The 21,337-nt window shown below is 43.8% G+C and overlaps 2 protein-coding genes across 2 annotated transcripts; one reads left to right on the forward strand and one right to left on the reverse strand.

Moving 5' to 3' along the window:
• Positions 1-1,223: 1,223 nt before the first annotated feature.
• LOC138805336 (protein WFDC9-like) lies at positions 1,224-6,013 on the reverse strand. Its single transcript, XM_069990122.1, has 4 exons — positions 5,907-6,013; positions 3,795-3,957; positions 1,900-2,041; positions 1,224-1,415 (listed from the first exon to the last, which is right to left on the reverse strand). The coding sequence occupies exons 2-4, from the start codon at positions 3,880-3,882 to the stop codon at positions 1,376-1,378; spliced, it is 270 nt and encodes an 89-aa protein (XP_069846223.1). The 5' UTR covers positions 3,883-3,957; positions 5,907-6,013; the 3' UTR covers positions 1,224-1,375.
• Positions 6,014-8,735: 2,722 nt separating this feature from the next.
• On the forward strand, positions 8,736-10,130 carry LOC138805337 (WAP four-disulfide core domain protein 10A-like). Its single transcript, XM_069990123.1, has 2 exons — positions 8,736-8,997; positions 9,777-10,130. Exons 1-2 carry the CDS (start codon positions 8,880-8,882, stop codon positions 9,947-9,949), a joined length of 291 nt encoding a protein of 96 aa, XP_069846224.1. The 5' UTR covers positions 8,736-8,879; the 3' UTR covers positions 9,950-10,130.
• The last annotated feature ends 11,207 nt before the right edge of the window (positions 10,131-21,337 follow it).

Below are 21,337 nucleotides of genomic sequence, written 5' to 3' on the forward strand. Positions count from 1 at the left end.
CCAAAGGAAGCAAACTTTTTTTTTTGGTCGGTTGTGAGGCTTGAACTCTGGGCCTGGGTGCTGCCCCTCAGCTCTTCAGCTCAAGGCGAACGTTCTACCACTTGAGCCACAGTGTCACTCCCGTTTTCTGAGTGATTGGAGATAAGAGTTTCATGGACTTTCCTGCCCAGCTGGCTTTGAATCTCTATCCTCAGATCTCAGCCTCCTGAGTAGCTAGGATTACAGGCATGAGCCACTGGTGCCTGGCAAGGAAGCAAACTTTTAAAACTGATCTTCTAGATACTAATGACAAATTGAGGAAACACAGACATAATCTGTGAAAACAGTATGAGCAGCAAAGCTTGCCTTGTATTACCTGATGGATTTGAATGCTATCACCCGAGCAAAACTACCAGACAGTCAAAACTGACCTAAAAGAAGTAAGAAGAAACTAAGAATTGCAGGAGGATCCCATTCTAGAAGCTCATGTGTTCTCTCCAGAAGGCAGGAATGCTTTTTTATTCTGTTGGGCAGAGTGATAGGCTGGCCTTCAGTCTTTATTAAAGAGTTTGATTTTGCATGAATGCACAGGTCACAGACTGTCATGTGTTCACCAAATCCTATTTTCGGAAATATGACTAGACTCCATTTCCCAGCATCCTTTGCAAAAAGGAGGATGTGTTTGCTAATGGGATGCAGACAAAAATGAGCTCAACTTCTAGACCCAGTCCCTTTTGCATTTCCTTTTTGCTCCCTTTTACTTTTCCTCTTCCATCTGTTGATTGAATGTAGAGGAAGCAGCAGAGGATGCAGGAGACGACAGACTCTCAGGTGGAAGGGTCATTGAATTATGGCCAGATGACTGAACACCCTTGGTGAAATGTATACAAACAAAGTAATGAAACAAAGTACATTCTTATTTTGTTAACTCCATGCATTTTTTTCTTTCTGTTTATTTGTTTAAGACAGAGTCTCACTATGTAGCCTTGGCTGGCCTCAAACTCACAATCCTCCCAATCAAGGATTGGCAACTCTATAAACTTTTTGTTTTCTTTTATTCTATTTTTTTTTTTTACAAATCTCTGTATTATTGCTACATCAATTAGCCAACCTGGCTAATACATAGGTTTAACAGGGAAAACAGAGTTGAGTACTTGTGCCCATATGAAATGGACTGTTAAGGACTGTAACAAAGGAAATTAAATCATAGAGAAAGGGGTAGAGGAAAAACACAGAGCCTCGGGTTCATGTATTTGTTTATTGGGCAAAAATTTGAGCCTTCTCAAGGCTGCTCAGAGGGCAGAGTGATTTTTCTTTTTTCAGCTGGAGCAAGTAAGTGTCCCAAAAAAGAACCAAGTAGCACTCTTCCTAGAACACGGAGTCATCCTTCAGCCCACTAATAGTATATTTTAGTCATCATTGTTTTAAAGGGCTCTCTGGAAGAGAAAAATCTGGCGATCAGAAACCAAAATCCTGGGAGAAATCCATTCCAAACTTAATAACACCCTAGGTCCCAAATAAGAGCAGAAATGCCACTTTAAAATAATTTCCCACCCCCCAAGAAATTCACTAATTGAACAGATAGGGAACAAATCTTGGGTCTGGCTGAGAAGGAAAGGTATGCTAATCAAGTCATTAAACAAAGGAGGGACGTAAAAACTGATTGGAGATATTTTGAGGAAAGCAAAGAGACTGGGTATGAATAGAGAAAAAAATCAGAAACCTCATCTTGAGATCTTGGTTTATTTTGCCAGGAATGTCATAATTACAGATAGGAGGCCATCGTCTTAGACTGCCTGTTTCTTTAACTGGTGTCGGGTGACTGAACTCTGTTTTCAGGGGTCACAGTTTCTGAATAATGGGATAAATACAACAACCAAGACCAACCAAGCCCTAACTTCCCCAGTCCAAGCAACTCACTCATTGTCCAAGCAAATTTTCCCACAGTAGGTCCAGCAGCATGTAGCATTTGGATTGAAACACTGTTGTTCTATGGTGCACCTGGTGTCACAAAGCCGTATCGGAGGCTGGACCCAGCATTGCTCAGTTTCTTTTAATTCATCTGGAATTGAGATGCTGTAAGTTAGTAAGGCCCATTCACTTCTCAACTGGAGAAAGAAAGAAAGAAAGAAAGAAAGAAAGAAAGAAAGAAAGAAAGAAAGAAAGAAAGAAAGAAAGAAAGAAAGAAAGAAAGAAAGAAAGAAAGAAAGAAAGAAAGAAAGGAAGGAAGGAAGGAAGGAAGGAAGGAAGGAAGGAAGAAAGAAAGGAGGGAGGGACGGAGGGACGGAGAGGGAGGAGGGAGAGAGGGAGGAAGGGAGGGAGGGAGGGAGAGAGAGAGAGAGAGAAGAAAGAAAGAAAGAAAAGAAAGAAAGAAAGAGGGGAGGGAGGGAAGGAGGGAGATAGAGAGAGGGAGGGAGAGGGAGGAGGGAGAGAGGGAGGAAGGGAGGGAGGGAGGGAGAGAGAGAAAGAGAAAGAAAGAAAGAAAGAAAAGAAAGAAAGAAAGAGGGGAGGGAGGGAAGGAGGGAGATAGAGAGAGGGAGGGAGAGGGAGGAGGGAGAGAGGGAGGAAGGGAGGGAGAGAGAGAGAAAGAAAGAAAGAAAGAAAGAAAGAAAGAAAGGAAGGAAGGAAGGAAGGAAGAAGAAAGAAAGAAAGAAAGAAAGAAAGAAAGAAAGAAAGAAAGAGGGGAGGGAGGGAAGGAGGGAGATAGAGAGAGGGAGGGAGAGGGAGGAGGGAGAGAGGGAGGAAGGGAGGGAGGGAGGGAGGGAGAGAGAGAGAGAGAGAGAAAGAAAGAAAGAAAGAAAGAAAGAAAGAAAGAAAGAAAGAAAGAAAGAAAGAAAGAAAGAAAGAAAACATTTCAAGCTGAGCAATTCCTTGGATCTTGGACTTCAAACCACAATGTCTCTACCTTCCAAGAAAGTTCCTCTGAGTCCTGAAAACAGAACCTGGGATAGCTTCACCACACAGGACACCACCCCCCACCAAAATTACTCTCACTGAATTTTTGTTTGGGGACCTTCTATTCTCTATTTGTAGAATTGTAGAAAACTGAACCAAGAAAACACAAACGATTCCCTCTCCCTCTCCTCTAAGTGTGTGTCTTCCACGGTCCTGCAGGCCTCCCCCTCCATTCCTTTACTGTCCACAATTTCTCCATGTGATCGACTAAGAACCCCTTAATTGTCTTCTCTGTTTTTTCACTCTGAGAGGTTTTTGCCCTTCCAATGAATAGATGTATGTAGGTGTTAACCATCATCCTTTTGGTAGCTATCAAATGTTCGCCCAGGTGAGAAACAGAAATTCTGAAGATAAGGGCTCAGCAGGAAACTGTGTGTTGGAGTTTGCTCTGCCAAAGATGAGCTGGCATTGGAAGATATTATTCCTGCTTGTGTGTACAGAGTCTAGTTTTGTTCCCTTTCCTGTACCCACTTTTTCTTTCAAAGTCTGGAGAGAGAGGGAGCTACAAGGGATACTGGATTGGGAGCATCTCATCTTGTGGATGTCTCTGTTTAAGGAGAATTCTGATCCTCACAGGGGTGGGGAGCCTTTGTTTCTCCCAATGATCATCTGGATATTTGTAATATCATTCAGCAGCCACATGAAATTGTCAACATAGCAAATTGGCTGAGGGGAGCCAAAAAGAAGCATACATATCTGTCCCATAGGTACCAAATTATTTATAGGCCTTAGATAGCCACCTGCTGGACATTTCCCACCCATTCAGGGCTGACCCTGGACCTGTGAGTCCTGACAGACAGCAGTGAGAGATATCTGGATGGGCCAGGGGCTCCTCTCCCTTGCCCCAGCACGACTAATACCAGTTCTGAACCTGAAGCCTCCCAACACAGGCAGACGCATCCCAATCCCATAGATGAACATGGCAAATAGGAGAGTCCAGAGCTTCATGGCAGTCTCTGCTTTGTGTCTCTGTTGAGTTCCGGCAGGAAACTGGGTCCCAGTATTGCTAGAGGTGGAAAAGGGCTTGAGGAGAATAGAAGATAAAGGAGGGAAATGCTTGTGAATACTGCTTGTTATTCTTTCTCCTAATTTTCCTTATTTGTCCTCCAGAACCCACCAGTTCCCCAACTACCCATGGACCACTCACATTTATAACTTTTTCTTTGGGAAATTATTTCTTTTAAGCTGTGTCACTTTCATTGTAATGAAAAGCAATAGCCCAGCCACCAGTGGCTGTAATCCTATCTACTCAGGAGGCTGAGATCTGAGGATCATGGTTCAAAGCCAGCCTGAGCAGGAAAGTCTATGAGCTAATCTCCAACCAACCACCAAAAACTTGAAGAAGCCGGGCGCCGGTGGCTCACGCCTGTTATCCTAGCTACTCAGGAGGCTGAGATCTGAGAATCATGCCTGGGCAGGAAACTCCGTGAAACTCTTATCTCCAATAAACCATCAGAAACCGGAAGTGGCGCTGTAACTCAAGTGGTAGAGCACTAGCCTCGAGCTGAAGAACTGAGGATAGCGCTCAGGCCCAGAGTTCAAGCCCCATGACCAATTTTTTTAAAACAATGAAGCAGGCTGTGGCTCAAGTGATAAAGCATTAGCCTTGGGGGGGGAGGGGGGAGCTCAATGACAGTTCTTTTTTTTTTTTTTTTTTTTTTAAACTATTTTTTTTTTTTTGGGTCCAGTCGTGGGGCCTGAACTCTGGGCCTGGGCGCTGTCCCTCAGCTCTTCAGCTCAAGGCTAACGCTCTACCACTTGAGCCACAGCGCCACTTCCGGCTTTTTTCTTTTTGCTTATGTGGTGCTGAGGAATCGAACCCAGGGCCTCATGCATGCAAGGCAAGCGCTGTACCACTGAGCCACCTTCCCAGCCCCCAATGACAGTTCTTAAACCCTGAGTTCCAAGCCCCAGGACGAGCACCAAAAACAGACAAAAAAAAAATAAGTTTTAGAAGCATAAATCATTAGATACGTTCATTTTGAGGCCTATTAAGTTATCTGAGAGAAGCTGGTTGATGGTGGCTCACACCTGTAATCCAGCTGTTCAGGAGGCTGAGATTTGAGAATCATGATTTGAAGCCAACCTGGGCAACAAAGTCTGGAAGACTCATCTCCAATTAACCATCAAAAAGCCAAAGAGGATTCATGGATCTGTAGAAGAGCACTCATCTTGAGTGAAAAAGCTCAGGGATAGTACCCAGGACCTGAGTTCAAGTCTAGTACAGGCGCATGCACACACCTCCTCCCACCCCCCACCGCCCCCAGCCACACACACATGAAAAAAAATCCCAGTAAAGAAAAACAACATCATGTTCAAGATACTTCTTACAACATTCTCAGAGTATCCCTCACACCCAGAGTTCTGAGTGAATTCTTTTGGTCATCTATGAAAAAGTATAGGCCAGTTAAAAGGCCCTCAGTCATCAGAAAGACATCAAACTACTACATCCTCCCCCATACTTAAGACAGTGGGTTTTCCCTATTGTATTAAAGAAGAAAAAAAGAGAAGCTCGTGATAGAGCCAGGGATACTGCTATGTTGTTTCATCTGTCTTCCATTTACCTTTGGGACCTCAGACAGGTCATGCCATGTCTCCCTCAGTTTTCTTAATGAATAATAAATTCCCATATCCTAAGCCGAGCACTGGTGGCTCACGCCTGTAATCCTAGCTACTCAGAAGGCTGGGATCTGAAGATCAGGGTTCAAAGCCAGCCTGGGCAGGAAAGTCTGTGAGATTCTTATTTCCAATAAACCACCAGAAAACCAGAAGTGATGCTGTGGCTCAAGTGGTATAACACTAGCCTCAAGCTGAAGAGCTGAGGGACAGCGCCCAGGCCCAGAGTTCAAGCCCCACAACCACCACCAACAACAACAAAAATTCCCATATCCTAGAAATGGCTGATGGCTTCCAGGCACATCTGAACAACCCACAAATAAAAGCTCACATCTAAAGACCCTTACTTCACCTACCTCCAAAAGTGGCAGTGGTAGCTGGCTGACAGCTCTTTTGTCTACCCTGTTATTACTAGGTTTTGAGTGGGGGCCTGGAACAGGGCACAGACAAACAGGAAATCAAGGTCAAAGGCCTAGAACCTTGGGTGATTTGGGTTGTGGTAGATCTTTAAGTTCCACACAGGAACTACACGTGGGCCATATGACAAACAATTTCTCTTGAAGTCCATCCAAAAGCACTAGATTTTCTGATATGGGTAGTACCTCCTGATAGGCTTGGAAGAACACGATGGACCTGGGTTACAGCATTTGCTACCCACTGCATACCCAAGTCACATGACCCTCAAATTTCCCACAGGCAGGGAGTCAAGACATACTCTGGACATCTTCTCGGTGTTGATTGTCCTTTGCCAATAACAGCACAACACTACCTCTCACCCAATACCTTCCAGTTTTATGGGGATAGAGATTAGATAACCTTAGAAAACCCTTTAGAAAAGCTGATGACCATCCTAGTGAAGGAAATGAAATGATCAGATCGAAGAACACCAAGATCTTGACATGGGCTTGTTCTTTGAAGCATAGAGAGAACAGTTTATTTTGCCTAACAATTCTGGTTGACCTCATTACGCTGAGTGACAATACATCATGGATGAGAGCTTGCTGCAGAGCAAACCACTCAGTTCACAGCCGGGGGGGGGGGGGGGAGAGAGAGGGGGAGAGAGAGAGAGAGAGAGAGAGAGAGAGAGAGAGAGAGAGAGAGAGAGAGAGAGAGAGAGAGAGAGAGAGAGAGAGGGAGAGGGTATCTCCTCAATGACTTAAATCTACCACTGGACCCCATCACTTTAAAGTCCACCATTAAGCCGGGCGCATGTTGCTCATACCTGTACTCCTAGCTACTCAGGAGGCTGAGATCTGAGGGGAGTGGTTGAAAGCCAGCCCAGGCAGGAAAGTCCATGAGATTCTTATCTCCAATTACCAGAAAACTGGAAGTGGCTCTGTAGCTCAAGTGGTAGACCACTAGCCTTGAGCTGAAAAGTTCAGGGACAGCACCCAGGCCCAGAGTTCAAGCCCCACCACCAAAAAAATAAATAAATAAAAAGTCCACCACTATTCCTAGCACCACAGGCCATTAAGACATAGGCCACTGAAGGGGCATTCCACAACCTAATTTATACCATATGTGTTTGTATGATATACATAGAGTATCACACATATATACCAAACGTTAAGGACAATATTTATGGTTTATAGGTACTTTTTTGTACATTTTCATGAGTTTCATTGTGACATTTCAGACATGTATTCAATGTATTCTGATTGTATTTCTCCCCATTACCATCTCTCTCTCTTTATTTCTCTCTCTCTCTCTCTCTCTCTCTCTCTCTCTCTCACACACACACACACACACACACACACACACACACACACGTCTTTTTGTCCTTTTTTTTTTTAAAAAAATGGATTCTTTATGTAAGAAAGAGATTTGATATTTTTCTTTCTGAATCTGGCTTATCACTTAGCACAATGATCTCCAGATCCATTCGTTTTCCTAAAATTATGCATTTTCATCCATTTTTGCTGAGTAAAACTCTGCCATGTCTATATGCCATGTTTTCTTTATCCATTATCTGTTCATAGACAAACACCTACTCTATTGTGTTTCCCATATACGTTATAGACAAATTTATATCATATTGTGAGTGCACTTTCATTTTGATTGTGATTATGAAGTGAGATCAGGCAACAGATTTTCTCCTGTGGAATCATGCCGGCACTCAAAAAAAGTGTTTCGGACTTTGGAATTCAGATTTTTGGACTAGGGATGCTCAACCTGTACTTACATATGTATCTATTTAATATATGCTTGCGTGTTCTTATATATTTATACTTGATACATTTAGCCACTTTTACTACCTTTTACTTTAGTCTAAAAGAGTGAAAATGTATGAATAGAATTCAATGTATATTGAATAATATTCAATTGCCATCATTGTCATAATAGTTTTAGTTGGCAATCTGTCATAATATTTAATGAATATTCCTACAAAAGTAGGAAAATGGAGGGGATGGGTGGGGTTGCGAGGGATGGGAGAGAATGGTGAGAGGAATGATACTGATCAAGATGCATTGTTCTTATACACTGACAAGGTGGATTGTAATTCCTTTATACAACAACTCAAAGATAATAATAATATAATTTTTGAACATGCTAACCAGGTGCTGGTGGCTCACAGCTACTCAGGAGGCTGAGATCTGAATATTGTAGTTCAAAGCCATCCCAGACAAGAAAGGTCATGAGACTCTTATCTCCAATTAACCACTAGAAAACTGGAAATAGTGACCAAAAACCACAAGCGGCTCTGTGGCTCAAAGTGTAAAGCACTAGCCTTGAGTGAAATAGCTCAGGGACAGTGCCCAGGCCCTGAGTTCAAGGCCCACCAACCAGCAAAAAAGAAAATGTTCAATATGACGTCTTGTAGGATATTGACAGTATTTATAGTTTACCCAAGAATGATGCAGTTATAGAAACCCATCTTTGAGAAATACTTCCATGATTAAATAAGGCAGAAAGTAGGTAACAAAAATGACTGACAGAAAAAAAAATGAGATAGTTGTATTAGACAGATGGAGAAACTCAACACGATACAATGAAATCTGGGTCAATTATCAGTAGTGAGGTATTTCAAATTACATATTTGCATTTTTCTAGGAAAGGCTTTGAGTTTGGAGCAGGAAGACATATTTCTTAAGAGAAATTCTGTGAGCGAGAAAAGAGGGTTGGTTTTATGAGAGCAGGTGACGTCCCTGAAGAGGGCCAATTCCACACCAGTGAAGGGCAGGCAAAGGGCAGGAAACACAGGGGCTCTTGTTCTTCTAGGCTTGGCCAGCAAGGGCAGCAAAGAGCAAGAGGACAGCCTCCTTCTTTCTTTCCCTCTCAACACCCAGCTCTGCAGGAAAGTCTTTGCCATCCTTCCCAGACCTAGACTCATGACTGTAGTCAGAGTCATGCGACCTAGGGCTGTGTTGTCACTCATGCTGCTCCTCTGGGTGTTGCTGTGGCTGCCTCAGACTCACGGAGGGCCCCGTAGTCGGAGGAGGATTGAGGGTAGGTGATGGTTGGATGGGTGGAAGGGGAGGTGGCCCGGAGGGGCTGAATCCAGACTAAGGAGAACCTGGGTTCTGATGCCTTTGTGCAAACTCAGCATTTCCCACAACACTGTTCAGAGATCCAAAATGAAGGGTGACACGCTGTGGTGAGAGGTGGATGGAGCAGGGCTGATGGGAAAGAAGACAACTGTCCTCTGGTTTATGAACAGCCACAGAGGCTCCCAGGGCAGACACAGGCGTAGAAATGCTGTGGGTGTGGGAAGGGGCACTGGACAGGAAAAGGATGACATAGGGAGGCAAGTTGATGCCATCACAGCGGGGAGCAGGAGGGCGTGGGAGGGAGCACGCTGAGCAGGCACACGGAGGCCAGGCCAGTGCAGAGAGCAGACAGGACCATGCTGAGTCCATCTTCCCCTCGCACCCTACAGGTCCAGAAGGTGGAATGGGGCTGGGGGGGGGGGGAGGGAGGCATCTCAGGGTGCTCTGAGCTCTCAGGCTGTGAGTATAGAATGAGCAGGGTGCCTTCACCAGGCCTTGTCTACAAGGGAAGACAGGTCCCGGGTACAGGGGTGTGGACAGGGTCCGGGAAGGGCAGCAGGGCTCATTGGGACCTAAACACCACCCATGCCAAGGGTTTGGCCAGGGGCCCAGAAGAATCCCCTGGGGGTGGTGGGGTGCTGTGAGTGGACCTGCATCCTGGGGGCTGGGGCAGCATCAGTGGAAGGAGGACACTGTCCAGGCAGAGGGCCCCATCCCCCAACTCCCACCCCTTCCCAGAAACCCAGACAACCAGCTCAGAAACCCAGGAGCCTTCCTCAGGAATCAAGAGGTGTGAGAAGCGCACCAGCATCTATCTGTGCAAATACCCCTGTGAAGTCCAAGAAGACTGTGAGGCAAGCAACGTGTGCTGTTCCACCTTCTGTGGGAACATGTGCATCAACACCCTGTGAGTGGCCGGGGCTGAGCTTCCTGGGACTCCAGGTTCACCATTCCAAGGTGCAGTGCCCCCAACCCACCCACAGCGGAAGCAGGAAGACGTCCACTGCAGGGCCCACCACATCACCAGGACAGACGCCCTCTCTCTGTGGAAACCCTGTGTTCCTGTCCAATAAACCAGAATGAAATGCCCGGGGATGCGGCCTGTGTGAGTCCCACTGCTTGTGATCAAAGGACCCACGCAGCTCCCCACTGGCCCCCACTCCTCAGCCTGCTCTCCCCTCCCTCCCTCCCTCCCCCTTCCCCCTCCTCCTCTTTCCCCCTCCAGATTTCTCTGCTTTCTCCCTTTGGTCCATGACCCCATCGGCCCCCAGGAGGCTCCATTCTCTGGCTCTGCTCTCTGAACCAGCTCTCCCTGGGGAAACTGCCACTAACAGCAGGGCACAAAGCTCAGGAGAACATTGCTCAGCAGGACCCAGCCAAGCATGAGAGTGGTGAGGGTAGATCCTGCAGCACAGGGTGGAAGGCCCCCTAGGGTTGTCCCTGCCCCACCTCCCTGCACTTGGCCCTGGTCCTCAGTACTCTATTCTCCCACATGTGCTCCTGAGCCTCTGATTGGTTCCAAGGAGCATCAGGAACCCATGGAAGTCCAGAGATGCTCTAAAGGCCACAAGCAAGGGAAGCAGTCTGGAGTGCCCGGGGGAGGATGTTTCCTCACTGTGTCCATCGCCTGAGGCCTGGGGCCTGCTTGTGAGAGCCTGCCTACACCTCCTCCTGTCCACCACCGCTCAGAGTGGCCACTCTGATGGTGGGGCCTGGGTTGGGAGTGGGCATTGGATTGCCCAGGGCCTTCCATGAGCTGAATGTCCCCTCTGTCCCCAGCCCTCTAATTTTCTTTGGATCCTGAGGATCATTAAACAGCGGAAAACTTGAGGTTTATGCTGGTGTTTCTACAGTTCTGTATACAGAGACTGTATGTCTCTGTATACACACAAAGCCAGTGTCATCCACCATTTAAATAGCCCCTGTGTGCCAGGCTCTTCCCACATGAATGCATGAACCGTGGAGCATGAACTCTCCAGGAGTGAATACATGAACTGTGGAGCTTGAACTCTCCTAGAAGAGTTGCTCTGCTGCCTTGTAATAAGAGCTATCATTCCAGTTCTCTCTGGACAGCTACCTCCCCCCCCCCCCCCAGGTAACTCAGAGGTTCTACACAGCATATGGCTGCCAGAAGAAATGCCCAACTGGTTGTAACTGAGTGCATGTCTTCCCTCTGCAAAAATGCAGCTCCTTTTTTCCTCTCCTAAAGGGATTTATGACAAATTCTTCTATTGCCCACCCTGTGCCCTAGCCTCTAAGTTGCAAATGAGAACTTAGAAACATGTAAGTCTACCGGCTGGAAAGGTGGCTCAGTGGTAGAGCGCTTGCCTCGCATGCCCGAGGCCCTGGGTTCAATTCCTCCGCACCACATAAGCAAAAAGAAAAAAAAAGCCAGAAGTGGCGCTGTGGCTCAAGTGGTAGTGCACTAGCCTTGAGCTGAAGAGCTGAGGGACAGGGCCCAGGCCCAGAGTTCAGCCCCCATGGCCGACAAAAAAGGGAAAGAAAGAAAGATGTAAGTCTACCTAGATCATAGACCAAAGGGAAAGGTAGGTGTGTGTATGCGTATGTGTGCGCACGTGTGTGTGTGTGTGTGTGTGTGTGTGTGTGTGTGTGTGTGTGTGTGTGTGAGAGAGAGAGAGAGAGAGAGAGAGAGAGAGAGAGAGAGAGAGAGAGAATACTATTTTCTGTCTGGCAGGGTTTACTAAACATGTATCCCCAGGAGCTATTTGATAGCCTGCTCTAATCAGATTTCACTGGAGAGGAAATGGGATAGATAAACAGTAGCACTTTAGCAGCCTGGAGCTTTGCCCTTTGCTAAGCCTCTCTTCTGTGTTTGCTCCAGGACTAAATCCACATTTATTATTTTTCCTGGAAGGAGTTTTCCGTGCACTCCGTGGCACAGAATCTCCAGGTTTCATTCAAGGGACTGTCCGTCTAGCAAACTAGCTCTTCAGGCTGCATTCTAGATTGACCCTAAACCATAGAACACAGAGTTCAAATCTCAGGACTGACAAAATCAAAAGAGCAGAGCTAGATGTATCGCACTACTGGATATCAAAGTGTATTCCAACAGTATGCTAGCATAAAAACATGTATGTCAAGTAAGGAAAATGTTAGAGAACCTAGAAACAAACCCACATATTTATGATTAATTCATTTTCAGCAAAGGTGTCAAGGCCTTACAAGGAGGTAAAGAACAGTGTCTTCAATACATGACACTTGAAAAACTGAAAACCCACAGGCAGAAGAAAACCTCATCCTTTAGCCAAGAACCAATGCAAAGTAGATTTTCAGGAAATGTAAATATAAACATAAAACTCCTAGGAGAAAACCCAAGGAGAGTAGGTGCCGTGGCTCACACCTGTCATCCCACCTACACAAGAGTTAGACCGCCAGTCTGAAGTCAACCTGGGCTACACAGTGAGTCCTTATCTCAGAAAATAAAATGGACTGGGCTGGGAAGGTGGCTCAGTAGTAGAGTGTTTGCCTTGCATGCGTGAGGCCCCGGGTTCAATTCCTCAGCACCACATAAGCAGAAAAAGTGGGAAGTGGTGGCTGTGGTTCAAGTGGTAGGGTGCTTGCCTTGAGCTGAAGAGCTGAAGGACAGCATCCAGGCCCAGAGTTCAAGCCCCACAACCGGCAAAAAAAAGAAAAAAAAAAGAAAATGGACAAAAAACCTGAATTCTCAAAAGAAGATGTACATTAGATCAACAGGTATATAAAGATGGTCAGTATCACTAATGATTGAGGTGACGCAAGTCATATTTATAACAAAATATCTCCCCACACCTGTTACCAAGATGATTATGAAAAGAACTGCTAGTGTTGCTAGGACTTGGAGGGGGCGAATGAACACTTGCACTCGAATGGTAGCAATGTAAATTGGTAAATTCATCCAGTCATTATGGAAAACTACACGGAGTTTCCTTGGAAGACTAGAAATGGAATTACCATATTATCCAGCAATCCCACTTTGGGTATATATCCAAAGGAATTGAAAGCAGTATGTCAAAGAGAAACCTCCATTTCTGTGTTTGTTGCATCATTATTCACAATAACCAAGACGAGCAAACAAACGTAGGCTGTTTGCATAAAGTGAATGGATAAAGAAAATATACACAATGAAATACTATTCAACCTTGAATAAGAAGGAAATCCCATCATTTTCAACAGCTTGGAGGACATTATTCAAAATGAAATAAGCCAGGCACAGACAGACAAATATGATACGACCTCATTTATATACAGAATCTAAATATAGCCAAGCTTTGCTGGAAGTGTGGCTTAAGTAGTAGAGTACCTGCCTGGCAAGCTCAAGGAGTTCAATCTCCAGTACCACAAAAAAAAAAAAAACCTCAAAAACAACAGCAACAACAATAACAACAAAAGTCAGGCACATATAAGTAGAGACTAGGATGATTGTTAGCAGAAGCTAGGGAGGGGTGTGAGAAGGGAATCAAAAATGTTGATCAATGGGCTGGGAAGGTGGCTCAGTGATAGAGTGCTTGCCTTGCATGCATGAGGCCCTGGTTTCGATTCCTCAGCACCATATAAAGCAGAAGGGAGGGGCTGGGAAGATGGCTCAGTGGTAGAGTGCTTGCCTTGCATGCCTGAGGCCCTGGGTTCGATTCCTCAGCACCACATAAGCAAAAAAGACCGGAGGTGGCGCTGTGGCTCAAGTGGTAGAGCGCTAGCCTTGAGCTGAAGAGCTGAGGGACAGCGCCCAGGCCCAGAGTTCAGGCCCCACTACCGGACCCAAAAATAAAAATAAAAATAAAATAAAGCAGAAGGGGGAAAAAAAGCCGGAAGTGGCACTGTGGCTTGAAATGCTGAGAGACAGTGCCCAGGCTCAGAGTTCATGCCCCATGACCAGACCAAAAAAAAAAATACAAAATGTTGATTAAAAGTATAATAGCTGGGCACCAGTGGCTCATGCCTGTCATCCTAGCTACCCAGGAGGCTGAGATCTGAGGATCAAGGTTCAAAGCCAGCCCATGCAGGAGAGTTCATGAGTCTCTTATCTCTAATAAACCACCAGAAAACTGGTCATGGTACTATAGCTCAAGTGGTAGAGTGTTAGCCTTGAGCTGAAGAACTGAGGGACAGTGCTCAGGCCCAGAGTTCAAGCCCCATGACTGACAAAAAGAAAAGAAAAGATTCCCGTACTCCAGCTCACTTCTTTTTTTTCTTCTTTTTCTTTTTTCGGTTTTTTTTTTTGTTTTGTTTTTTTGTTTTGTTTTGTTTTTTTTTTTTTTTTTTTGGTCATGGGGTTTGAACTCAGAGCTTGGGCACTGTCCCTGAGCTTTTTATACTCAAAGCTAGTGCTGTACCACTTTGAGCCACAGTACCACTTCCAGTTTTCTGATGGTTATTTGGAGATAAGAGTCTCTTGGATTTTCCCTCCTAGGCTGGCTTTGAACTGGGATCCTCAAATCTTAGTCTCTTGAGTCACTAGGATTACAGGGATGAGCCACCAGTGCCCAGCTTCACTGAATTCTTATAGTGCCCCATGGAATGAAGCCTATTATTGTTGCCATGTTGCATTATTATTATTGCTGCATTTCAGAGAGGTGAAATGACTTAACCAAAAACCACACAGCAAGTCAGATTTCAAATCTGTACCTGAAGATCCTGATGCCTGTAATTATGGTACCACACTTCTATCAGCTTCTAGGAAATATCTCACTAGCTCCTCCTGGGGAAAGTGCTGTATTATCCTTATTTTACAAATAGGTAGCTGAGGCACAGGAAAGATCCATGACTTGCCCAAAGAATGTGGGAACTAAGATTTAAATCTAATATAAATCTGCTTTAAATATCCATTTTTATTGTAGCCTTTTCCAAGCCTCCTTGGACAAGATCTCTTGACTGGCATTGTCAGGATGATGCTAATAGTGGAGAAATTCATATAAAGGTGAATGGGACTTCACAAAGCTTACTGCAGAACACTACAGAAAAACAAATCCATGAATCTGCTCCTGACCCCCACGGTCTCTGTGACATGTGAGCTAGGGAAGGAGAGGTCACACAGGTACATGCTGTTCTGTGTTTTGCCTGCAGTAAGAAAAATAAGACACTCCTTCAAGAGGAACTTACGCACAATGTTCTGTATATGCCCCACTTATGACTTTGGACAGAACTCCCGGATTTGTCACAGCTGAAGCATGATTACAGGGTGAGTCACTGAAATCTGTTCTGCTGGTCACCTGTCTTGCCAGGCAGAGGTTCCACAGTGAGACCAAAGAGCCACCAGACAAAGAATTATTATTTCCACCAACTTGGACATCTGCAGAGGTAGGTGGGTATCAGGATTTGGGGGCTGGAAGTACGAATCCATAAAAGCTTATTTGCTTAGATGGGTCCAATGTTGGCAATGGAATAAATGATCATCTTTATTGCTCAAATAGAGAAACTGAGCTAGAGAAAGGAGACATGGATGAGCCTGTGAACTCCAAATACAAAATGCTGAGAACAGCACATCATCTACCAAGTAGTGAGAATGTAGAACTTGAATCAAACAGAATTCTCAGATAAACTCCCAATGAGGAATGTTCAACGAAAAAGATTGACTACAGTCTTCAAAACTGATACATAGGCAATTTTAAAACATTATTTACATAAAGACCAAATACAAGTTTGTTCTAGTATTCATGGTATGTAGCGGCAGAAGATGCATGTTAAAATTATGAATTACTGCAAACCAGTTGGATTTTATAAGTCAATCACTTGGAAAATAAAAGTGAGAAATCACAAGTGAAAAAAAAATGCGTTAGTGCCAATTAACAGTGGTTTACCCCTGTAATCCTAGCTACTCAGAAGACTGAGATCTAAGGATTGTGGTTCAAAGTTAGCCTGAGCAGAATAGTCTGTGAGAGTCTTATCTCCAATTAACTACCCAAAAGCCAGAAGTAGAGCTATGGTTCAAGTGGTAGAGTGCTAGCCTTAAGCAAAAAAAGCTAAGGAATAGTGTGCGCAGGACTGAATTCAAGCCCCAGTATCAGCATACACACATACACACACACACACACACACACACACACACACACACACACAATGCCAATGAAACAAAACAAAACAAAATGTCACAAGACAAAAACATTTTAGAGCGAGTGGATAAGATGGAATACTCATGGCAGAATAGATAAAAATATGATATGTTTTAATCAATGTTAAAATGAAGTTGATAACTGTGCCATGTTCATGTAAGATAATTACCATTTTGTTAAGAAATATTGAAGTATTTAGAAATGAGAGCCATCATAAATAAAAATTACTCTCTAGTCATTCAGGAAAGAGAGACAAAGACAGACAGAAAGACATGAAAGAGCTGAGGTAAACTCTTAAAATAGATGAATCTGGGTAAATGGGCAAATGGCCTAAATCTTTGTACTATTTGTACTCTTGTAACTTTGAACTCATTTCCAAATAATAGCTTACAAAATGTGAAAGGTCCTCCCCCCTGAGCAACTAAACAAGCATATGGCTCGTAACTATTTTTCTGCTTTATAATTTTGCATCTGTGCTAGAGAAATGAGTTTAGCTCACTTTGTTTTGCACCTTGTAAACTGTCCATAGGTACCATTCCAGATTTTGAACATTTGAAGGGATTTCAATCAAGGCACAAGGGTTTTCTTTTGCTTGACTGAAAATGAAGCAAAGTAAAGACTTTGTGGGAGCATTGTTCCCTTGCAGAGAGAGATTCACATAAAAATGAAGGCTAGTGGGCTGGGAAGGTGGCTTAGTGGTAAGAATGCTTGCCTGGCATGCTTGAAGCCCTGGGTTCAATTCCTCAGTACCACCTAAACAGAAAAAGCCACAAGTGGCACCATGGCTCAAGAGGTAAAGTGCTAGCCTTGAGCAAAAGAAGCTCAGGGACAGTGCCCAGGGCCTGAGTTCAAGCTCCAGAACTGGCTAAAAAAAAAAAAAGAAAAGAAAAGAAAAAAAGAAGAAGAAGGCTAGCACCTCACCTAACCACAAGAATTAATTTCAAATAGAGAAGGTAGTTGAAATCGCTAAGAGACCGCAACAAAGTGTTCTTTGGTAACTGTCTCCCTACCTGAAACAGAAAAGGACAGCTAAGCTTCAAGCCAGTATTTATTTGACAGATACTGTATGCTAGGCGTGAGGCTCAGTGCTTTACATATTTGGTGTTTTCAATGTGGGTACAAACATAACTCATATCCTAGATAGAGAACCTGAGGCTCTGAGGTTGGCCAGTCACATAATGTGATGAGGTAAATGCTGGGGTTTAGACTCAAGCACTGTTTACATTCTCACCAACAGTGTATGGATTTCTTTTTCCCTGCTTCTTGCCAGTCTCTATTTAGTTTGTTTTCTTAACCGTAGCCATTCTGACTAGGATAAGATGAAATAGCAGTGTCATTTTTATTTTCATTTCCTTCATGGCTAGGATGTTGATCGTTTCTTTATGTCCTATTAGTCATTTATGTGGCTTCTGAGAATTGTTTTTACTCAGTATATTTTAGAGAGTAACCCTTTATCCATTGAATGAATAGCTAGTGAAGTTTTTCTCCCATTTTGTGGGTTGTCTCTTGGTTCTAGTAATTGTTTCTTTTGCTGAGCAGAAACTTCTTAGCTTGATTTTAACTCTCATCTGTTCATTGTTGCTCTTATTTGCTGGGTAATCGGAATCCTCTCAGAAAATAAATTTCTGGGATAGGAATGCGGCTTAGTGGTAGAGTGCTTTCCTAACATACATGAAGCCCTAGGTTCGATTCCTCAGTACCACCTAAAGAGAAAAAGGCATCTCTTTAAGTCTTTCGCCCACTTATTTATTGGGCAGTTGTTTCTTTGAGGATTTGTTGTTGGGTGGTTTAATTTTTTGAGTTCCAAGTATATTTTAGATATGAGACCCTTGTCCGTTGTATGGCTAGTAAAGATCTTCTCCCAATCGGTGGGCTTTCTATTGATCTTGCTAGCTATGTCATTTGCCCTGCAGAAGCTCTGCAACCTTATGCAATCCCATTTGTCCAACCTTTCTTTGATTTGTTGTGTTTCCGGGTCTCTATTCAGAAAATTTTGGCCTGAGCCAAGGAGACCTAGGGTTTCTCCTATTCCATCCTGTAATGTTTTCAGAGTGTCTGCTTTGAGTTCAAGGTCTTTGATCCATTTGGAGTTGATTCTGGTGCAGGGTGATATATAAGGATCTAGCTTTAGTTTTCTACATGTAGTTAACCAATTTTTGCCAGCACCATTTACTGAAGAGGCTGTCTTTCTTCCATTCTATTGTTTTAGCTTCCTTATCGAAGATTAGATGGCTATAGGTCTGTAGGTTCATTTCTGGGTTTTCAATTCTATTCCATTGGTCCTGAGGTCTGTTCTTATGCCAATACCAAGCTGTTTTGATTACTATGGCTTTATAGTAGAGTTTGAAATTTGGTATTGATATTCCTCCAGCAGTGTCTTTCCGTTGAGGAGCATTTTTGCTATTCGGGGTCTTTTATTGTTCCATATGAATTTTTGGATTGCCTCTTCTATTTCCTTGAAGAATGAGGGTGGAATTTTGATAGGTATCGCGTTGAATTTGTAGATAGCCTTGGGAAGTATTGCCATTTTCACGATGTTAATCTTGCCAATCCAGGAGCATGGGAGGTTTTGCCATTTTTTAAGTTCTGTGTTGATTTCCTTTTTCAAGATTTTAAAGTTTTCATCGTAGAGGTCCTTCACTAAGACTTAAAGAGAAGCTTCTCTGAAGAAGAAAGAAGGATGGCCAATAGACACATGAAGAAATGTTCAACATCCCTAGCCATAAAAGAAATGCAAATCAAAACAACATTGAGATATCACCTCACTCCAGTTAGAACAGCAAAAATCAAGAACTCTAACAACAACAGATGCTGGAGGGGATGTGGACAGAAAGGAACCTTACTTCATTGTTGGTGGGAATGTAAACTTGTTCAACCACTTTGGAAAGCAGTATGGAGGTTCCTCAAAAGACTTCACATAGATCTCCCCTATGATCCAGCAATCCCACTTTTGGGCATTTACCCAAATGTTTACAAACAAGACCACACTAAAGCTACCAGCACAACTATGTTTATTGCAGCATTATTTACCATAGCTAAGATATGGAACCAACCCAGATGCCCCTCAGTAGATGAATGGATCAAGAAAATGTGGTATATATACACAATGGAATTCTATGCCTCCATCAGAAAGAATGACATTTCCCCATTTGTTAGGAAATGGAAAGGCTTGGAAAAAATTATATTAAGTGAAGTAAGCCAGGCCCAAAGAAACATAGGTCCCATGTCCCTTATTTGCAATATCTAGTATAGGTATGAGTCAAGCGGAAAAGGTCAGATAATGTGATGTTAGGAAAACGAACCCTTAAATATGTATTTTAATGTTTTCGTTTCTTTCATGCATGTGTTTCTAACGCATTTATAAGATTATTTCTTTGTTGCTTTGTATGTCCCTCCCCCACAGTGTAACCCCCGCTTTCACTATATTTGATGTCAGTATAACATGTGGAGGAGATAGGGACAAACAAGTCGTTTAAGGATTCAGGTGGACCTGTTGCAACAATGAGAAGTACAAAATGTCATGTCAAAACCAGCTTTACAATGTCGGTGTGGGGGGGGGGAGGGGGGTATGATTGGGTGGGGGGGAGGGGGGAGGCTGGGAAGGGAGGTGAAGGGTAAACAAAGGAGGAGGCTGCAATGCTTGGTAAGAAATGTATGCATTATCCTGCCCATGTAATTGTAACCCCTCTGTACAGTATGTTCTCAAATAAAATAAAATAAAATAAATAAATAAAAAAAGAAAAAGGCAGAAGTGGTGCTGTGGCTCAAGAGGTAGAGTGCTGCCTTTAAGCAAAAAAAGCTCAGGGACAGTGCCCAGGCCCTGAGTTCAAGCCGCCCCCCCCCCCAAAAAAAAGAAAGACATTCCTGTGTCTCTTTGTCTTCCAGCGTTTTGCCTATGTTTTTCTGTAGTAGTTTCAAAGTTCCAGATGTTACGTTAAGATCTTAGGCCCATTTGGAGTTGATTTTTGTTCAGGGTGAAAAATAGGGGTCTACTGTTAGCCTTCTGCACATAGATAATCAATCTTTCCAGCCCACTTTTTTTTTTTTTTTTGGCCAGTCCTGGGGCTTGAACTCAGGGCCTGGGCACTGTCCCTGAGCTTCTTTTGCTCAAAGCTAACACTCTACCACTTGAGCCACAGCACCACTTCTGGTTTTTTATGTTTATGTTGTTCTGAGGAATCAAACCCAGGGCTTCATGCATGCTAGGCAAGCTCTCCATTAAGCCACATTCCCAGCCCACACACCACTTTGTTTTAACAGACTGTATTTTTTCCAATATGTGCTCTTGGCTCCATTGCTGAAGACTGTAGCTATATGGATTCATTTCTGGGTATTCTATTCTGTTGCATTGTCTTTGTGTTTGTTTTTGTGCCAGTACCATGCTGTTTTTGTTACTATGGCTCTGTAGTATACTTTGAAGTCAGATATTGTGTTACCGCATCAACAGATGAATGAATAACAAAAATGAGAGTATATATACATGATGGAGCATTACTCAGCCATATAAACACGCAATTTTGTCATTTGTAATAACATGTGATGATCTTCTCAACATCTTTAAGTGAAATGAGTCAGGCACAGACAGACAAATACTACCTGATCTTACTCATAACTGAAATCTAGACTGGATGCCAGTGGCGTCCTAGCTACTCAGGAAGCTGAGATCTGAGGATCACAGGTTAAAGCCATCCCACACAGGAGTGTCTGTGAGCTTATTTCCAATAAACTACAAAAGGAGGAGGAGGAGGAAATAGAGGAGGAGGAGGAGGAGGAAATGGAGGAGGAGGAGGAGGAGGAGGAGGAGGAGGAGGAGGAGGAGGAGGAGGAGGAGGAGGAGGAAGAAGAAGAAGAAGAAGAAGAAGAAGAAGAAGAAGAAGAAGAAGAAGAAGAAGAAGAAGAAGAAGAAGAAGAAGAAGAAGAAGAGGATGTAGTTCAAGTGGTAGGATGCTAGCCTGAGCTAAAGAGCTAAGGGACAGTGCTTAGGCCCAGAGTTCAGCTCAGAGACAGCACCTAGGCTCTGAGTTCAAGCCTCAGGACCATCACACAAAAAAGTGAAATCTAAAAAGTTTCTCTCATAGAAGTTGAGAGTGCAAGAGTAGTTATCTGGGGATGGGGAGAATAGAGAGGAGGGAAGAGGATGAAGTCTTGTCAATCAGTGTGACTATTATTCAAGAGCATGAGCAAGTTCTGTTGCCCTACGTAAAGTTAAGAATATATTATATCTGGGCATCAGTGGCTCACAGCTGTAATCCT

The sequence above is a fragment of the Dipodomys merriami genome, unplaced genomic scaffold, assembly GCF_024711535.1.
Source record: "Dipodomys merriami isolate MVZ:Mamm:240054 unplaced genomic scaffold, mDipMer1.0.p SCAF_39, whole genome shotgun sequence".
Classification (NCBI taxonomy): Eukaryota; Metazoa; Chordata; class Mammalia; order Rodentia; family Heteromyidae; genus Dipodomys; species Dipodomys merriami.

Bases quoted from the DNA above. Each gene is read 5' to 3' on its own strand.
- LOC138805336 (XM_069990122.1), bottom strand. From the start codon at position 3,882: ATGAAGCTCTGGACTCTCCTATTTGCCATGTTCATCTATGGGATTGGG. The intron at 2,042-3,794 runs GTATTAGTCGTG...TCTCAATTCCAG, and splicing joins AGGCTTCAGGTTCAGAACTG to ATGAATTAAAAGAAACTGAG. The intron at 1,416-1,899 runs GTGAGTTGCTTG...TTTCTCTTCCAG, and splicing joins AAAATTTGCTTGGACAATGA to AGAGCCCTTTAAAACAATGA.
- LOC138805337 (XM_069990123.1), top strand. From the start codon at position 8,880: ATGACTGTAGTCAGAGTCATGCGACCTAGGGCTGTGTTGTCACTCATG. The intron at 8,998-9,776 runs GTAGGTGATGGT...ACCCCTTCCCAG, and splicing joins TAGTCGGAGGAGGATTGAGG to AAACCCAGACAACCAGCTCA.